Source organism: Adiantum capillus-veneris, chromosome 18, assembly GCF_014529385.1.
Source record: "Adiantum capillus-veneris isolate H3 chromosome 18, ASM1452938v2, whole genome shotgun sequence".
Lineage (NCBI taxonomy): Eukaryota > Viridiplantae > Streptophyta > Polypodiopsida > Polypodiales > Pteridaceae > Adiantum > Adiantum capillus-veneris.
The window spans coordinates 54293585-54299223 of record NC_140948.1 but is presented as its reverse complement, the minus strand read 5'-3'; the positions used below and the strand labels follow the sequence as shown (position 1 = coordinate 54299223).

The window sequence follows — 5639 nt, the reverse complement described above, 5'->3', positions numbered from 1 at the left end:
ATATATGACCTCCGTGGGCGATAATTCAATCTCTCTCTCTCTCTCTCTCTCTCTCTCTCTCTCTCTCTCTCTCTCTCTCTCTCTCGCGTGATTATTTGACACCCCCTTTGTCAGGTGGGATCAATGATCCCTATTAATTGGAGGCGGAGGGATTGGTTTTGCGCCGTCCGATGGCGGATTAATCCCTAAGTGATCATCATGTGATCACAATCGAAGTGAACCCCAAGGAAACTCGATGTGAAAATTAAAGGTCCTCCTATATATCCCAATCGAGATGTGATCACCTTGTAAACCCACATATTCCAAAGTGATCACTGTGTGACCCCAACCATCCCAAAGTGATCTCCAAGTGAACACCGTGTGATCCCCACCCTGTCACTTTTGCCATAGTATGGTTCAAGTCGCGCGAGCAGATCCGATCTGAATCTTTTTATTCTTGAGAATAAACGGACGGTCCACATTATCCAGAGATCGTGGACCGTCAAATAGTTCTAGCCCCCCCCCTCCCCCCCCCCCCCCCCCCTGAGTCCGAAGACGAAGTGGGGTGGTAGGCCGGCCGCCGGTATGCGCCGCAGGTTTGGAACACTAGTACACGTTTTCAGGGGACTGGTGTAAACTTACGACAGCGTTCAGGTTGCAAGTTGCATAGGCCTAGCTTGTCCAAACCAAAATTTGTACGTTTGGTCATTAAGCAGCAAGCTGTAGCAGCGTGACCCACACCTACAGGGAGAGAGCAGAGAAACAACTCGTTGAGCAACACAAAAGAAAGGGTTTCAAAGCTCACGCTCACTGGCTATGGCGCCTGCTTGCAATGCAGACTGCGGGACGAATAGCATTCTCTGACTAGATCCGCAAGATTTCGCCCTCTCCTACGTCTGCGGGTTCCGCTTTCTAGGCAGTGCCGTTTGGATGATCCCCGCCTTGGTCGCTAAGGTTAGTTATGGTTGTTACCACGAGAGAGAGAGAGAGAGAGAGAGAGAGAGAGAGAGAGAGAGATTCGATGCTTGGTCATTTCTTACTTCAAAGCTGGAAGGCTTCACTCTCCTCTTTTGAATTTGATGGCGTGTTTCTCACTGGTCTTCCGAGTGGGCAGATCTGGTTTAGAGTAAAATCAGCTGAGATAGCTGAGGGTTGTAGCAATTTTAACTCTCTTCAGGAGGGTTTTTTATTTTCTGGCTCTCTCAAGTTTTATAGTGTTACCCTTGCCCTCTTAGCTCTTTCAAGTTATCTGGTTGTGGTTGCGTGGCGTGATGCCTTGTGGTTGGTACCGAATGTGCTTATTTTCAGACTGTTGAGGTCAAAATTAGTTTGCTTGTGAATGCAGCCTTTCTTTTTGAACCCTTCAAGGTAGACAAGAGAAAGGTGCCTGTTCTAGAGCTGAATAAATTGGGCTATTGGATCACAATAAGTTCACGTTAGCAATTTGTTGACTGTACTAGTGATTTGAATTGATTTTCATGGAATTGTTGTGGGCATTGTTGACTGTATGGTTAATGAAGCATTTTTCTACCGGAGAGAGTGTGATAAAATTGACACAACGGTAGGCAACAGGAACTTGTTTATTTTATAGTTGAATAGATGTTGCTACTGATTCTGTTGAAGCTAACAGAGCAACCCGGATTTAACTACTTTGTGAGAAGTTTCATTGGACGGGATAATCAATTGTAATGCAAAAAAAGAATATTGAGGATGTTAGGGGAATGTCATAATATTTTGTCAAAACTAGCAGGATGGACCTACTGGTCATTTTGTCATGCGGATGACTACCTTGGGCCTGTAAAGTTGTGTATCCTTTAAAGTCAAATCAGGCTTTTCTTGTATTCATTCAGTATGTATCTTGCAAAAGAACTGCGTTTCTTTATGTTGTTGCAAGGCCCCAAAGAAAAGGGTATCTTGACCAAGGCTTAACTATTGTCTACTTTTCTTGCTCTCTGTTGTCTTCTTAGCATGCTTTGAAATCACGTGGACATGAAGCTTCTACTCATTTACATCGATGTTGTAATTTATCTTTCTCACTTCAACAACTGGACTTCCAATATTGCAGAGCTGTGAAACATTCCGTCTCTATGTAAGGGATATGGTTGGAGGGTATTTATTTATGGTGTTCATCTCTTACTGTCTATTTCATCCGCAGTTACATGGAAGGAGAAGGGGAGACTGGAATGGAAGGGGAGCTTGAGACAGCCGGGGGGAGGGGAGAGGAGGTTGTTTAATTCAGTATAGTTTCCAATGATCAAGTGGCCACAACCTCTCAAATGATACACAATAGCATGCTTTGAAATCACGTGGACATGAAACTTCTACTCATTTACATCGATGTTGTAATTTATCTTTCTCACTTCAACAACTGGACTTCCAATATTGCAGAGCTGTGAAACATTCCGTCTCTATGTAAGGGATATGGTTGGAGGGTATTTATTTATGGTGTTCATCTCTTACTGTCTATTTCATCCGCAGTTACATGGAAGGAGAAGGGGAGACTGGAATGGAAGGGGAGCTTGAGACAGCCGGGGGGAGGGGAGAGGAGGTTGTTTAATTCAGTATAGTTTCCAATGATCAAGTGGCCACAACCTCTCAAATGATACACAATACCCCCAACTAGAACATGTACTAGCCATTTACTGTTTGCAAGTAGCTGTCCAAAAAGGAACAGGCGGTAATGCATTTCTGGAACGGCAACCTTGTTTGAAAGGGGAGCTGGTACAGCCTGGAAAGTTCTGGGTGTTCTCAAGGAGGAGACAGCTTTCCACCCATTCCTGTTTTGCTGTTTTGATCTCTTGTCGGTGCTATAGCCATAACTGGGGCTTTTGTCAAATCTTTGCCTTGACCCTGATAAAAACACACACACTCAAACCAAAAGAACCTCATCTTATCTGGACTCTAATGGCATTTTAGATGCATGCATGTGGCCTTTCTAGAGAAAGAGATTGTCTTTTCAAAAGGCATTGGCTATAGGCAATTCCATTAGCGCAGGAGTTGCTCTTCTAGGAGTTCTAACTAACTGCATTCCCTTGTCCAGTGATAACAAGTAAAAGTACTAGGCCACCCTCGTGAAACCAATGTGCTTTCATGCAAATGATGAAAATAGCTATGTATGCGGTAGGTCAAATGCGACGAGAGAACATTTATGAAAATACTTCAGGGCCTCAGTTGATTTTCTGTATTTGCGTTGCTATGTTGTGACAGGCTTAAAGGGATCGGCTACTTTTGTTGATGGGCTTGACACAGTCAGTTTCTTTTGGACAAGATGAGGACGATGAGGAAGAAGAGGAGGAAGAAACAGAATTGAAAGATGAGCTAATGCAGCAATCAGTGCAGAACGAAACCAGCAATCAAACTGTAGCTGTGCAAGAGAGCAAGCAAAAGATGAAAGTGGACCAATTAGATGAGCTGGAGCAAGATCCAGAAATTGTTCCCTTTGAACCTTCAGCATCTCCTGCATCTTCAGTCATGACCCCTCATTTGGGCCCTTCTGTAAAAGTATGGGATCCTGGCCATATGCTAAGCCCCTTGAGCCTCTCCCAGCATGGACGGAGTTTCAATATGCGAATGCATATTCCTCCTGGTGCACTTATTGGTGATGAGATCTGCACTGAGATCTATCTCATCAGACATGCTGAGAGCAACATGAACCTTCTGCCAGGTGTTGATCTTAGTTTCAATTGGAGTTGGCAGTATATCAGTTAGTGTCCAATTCTGGAGTTGTTTTTCGTTCCTTGATGGTTAATCAGATTTTCAACTCACTTTGTCTACTTCATCTATCTTTTCTGTGCTGCAAGCTGATATTCTGTTGGCCTAGTTGTGGTTTAACCATTATTGGAGTTGCTTCTCATTATATCTAGCAAGTTAATTCTGGACTACCGTCGGATGCAGCATTCCCTTTGCTAACAATATGGTAACACTATTCTTTCAGGGCTTATTTCAGGTCGTAGTCCGTCTGCTATGATTACTCCAGAAGGTAAAAGGCAGGCAAGGGCTCTTGGGGTTTTTTTACTATCACATGGTGTGCATTTTGATGCTGTTTTTTCCTCACCCTTGGAACGCTGCAAGCAAACAGCAGTGTCCGTTTGCCAGGTATGTCTGCGTGTTGATCCTACTCAGCCAATGTTAGGTTGTTTCTTTTGATGCAATTTATTTGAGAAATGGCACATCAGCTACAGCAACCAAAATGTTGTCCCTTTCAGTCTTAGTACTTACTGTTACTTGTGTGATGAGTTTCAATTTCATTATTTGTAAACCAGAAACCATTTTTGCTCGTATATAGCTCCGGGATTGCTCTCAAGAAGTGGACTGTTATTATCTGTTACTGATTTTGTAAGTGAAGATAATTTACCATCAGTTTGAATTGTTTCAGGAAGTCAACTTCGCAAAGGAGAAACTTGAGTTTGCAGATGCTCTTATGGAGATGAGTCAAGGTCTCTGGGAAGGTCTTCGAAGGTCTGAAATTTATACCCCAGAGTTACTGAACTTGAGGGCAAATACGCAGCCAGATTTTCATGCTCCAGGTGGGGAATCGCCACGGCAAGTGGAATTCAGAATGATTAATTTTCTTAATAATGTTGTGCTCCAAAAGGCAATTGAAGGTAGCTTGCACAAAGATGCAAAATCGTCGTTGAAGAAGCAGGGCAAACCAAATCTCTTGATGCAGGTCCATCCTCTGAATGATTCAACCGATGAAATAAAAGGGTCGGTGATGATACCATCTGCAGCAGGGAATGGTTCTCTGTATTCCAACGGAAGTGGAAAAAGCAGGCTACACATAGCATCTAGTGATGCAACCAATATTGTTGTCGACGACTTACGTCTCCATGGAGAGCCTGACCAAAAATCTTCCACAAGACCAACTTCTTATCATGTGGCAATCTTTTCTCATGGGATGGCCATCAAATGTCTTTTGCGTGGGATCTTGGGATTGGATCCCCATATGACACACCGTTTTGAAATTGACAATACTTCAATGACTGTATTGAGGCATTCAAGTCACCATGGGTGGCAAATTCAGCGAGTGAATGATACTGCCCATCTTCGCCTCTTGTAGATTCAAGGGTTCTTTTCAGATTTGTATGGCCCTTTTTTCTCTAAACATTAAATCCATTAACCTTTTTTGACCATGTTGAGATTATAACATTATTTCTGTACATTGGACATTCTTGAATGACTTTGAAGACTTGATTTGCAAGACTTAATGTCTTCTTGAAGAGAAACATATGGCTTATCTCCTGCAGTGTTGCCGTACATGCACGCATTTCTTTCTTAGGCTAATATTCATGCATTTAGTGCTGCTTCAGCGGTCTACTTTGAAACTGTTGTAAGATTTTCGCACAGTTTGTGGCCTCGACGTCATATTTTGACCACTCTTGTTATTATGGACATGTAGGAGTCAGTATTTCTTAATCTGAGGCACGTGGGGCTTGCTCAGTTTGATCAGGCTTTGTAATGGGGGATTTTAAGAAACAAGACTCTGACGAGGTGAGGCTCCTCGTGCTAGATTTTATCTTAATTGTCTTGACGGCATTTCACAGTCTTTTTAGGTGTTGATGAGTATTGTAAGCGGAAGCATAAAAAGTATGGTTTTTGAGCCAAATAAGGTAACATATATCATGATTTCTTAAGGGAATAGAACTGGGCTTGCTGAAATA

The 5639-nt window shown here is 42.9% G+C and overlaps 1 protein-coding gene across 1 annotated transcript; it reads left to right on the top strand.

Moving 5' to 3' along the window:
- The first annotated feature begins 644 nt into the window (after positions 1 to 644).
- Positions 645 to 5181, top strand: LOC147435679 (uncharacterized). Its single transcript, XM_086488670.1, has 4 exons — positions 645 to 933; positions 3187 to 3643; positions 3914 to 4074; positions 4355 to 5181. The coding sequence occupies exons 2-4, from the start codon at positions 3214 to 3216 to the stop codon at positions 5036 to 5038; spliced, it is 1275 nt and encodes a 424-aa protein (XP_086344796.1). The 5' UTR covers positions 645 to 933; positions 3187 to 3213; the 3' UTR covers positions 5039 to 5181.
- Positions 5182 to 5639: the final 458 nt, after the last annotated feature.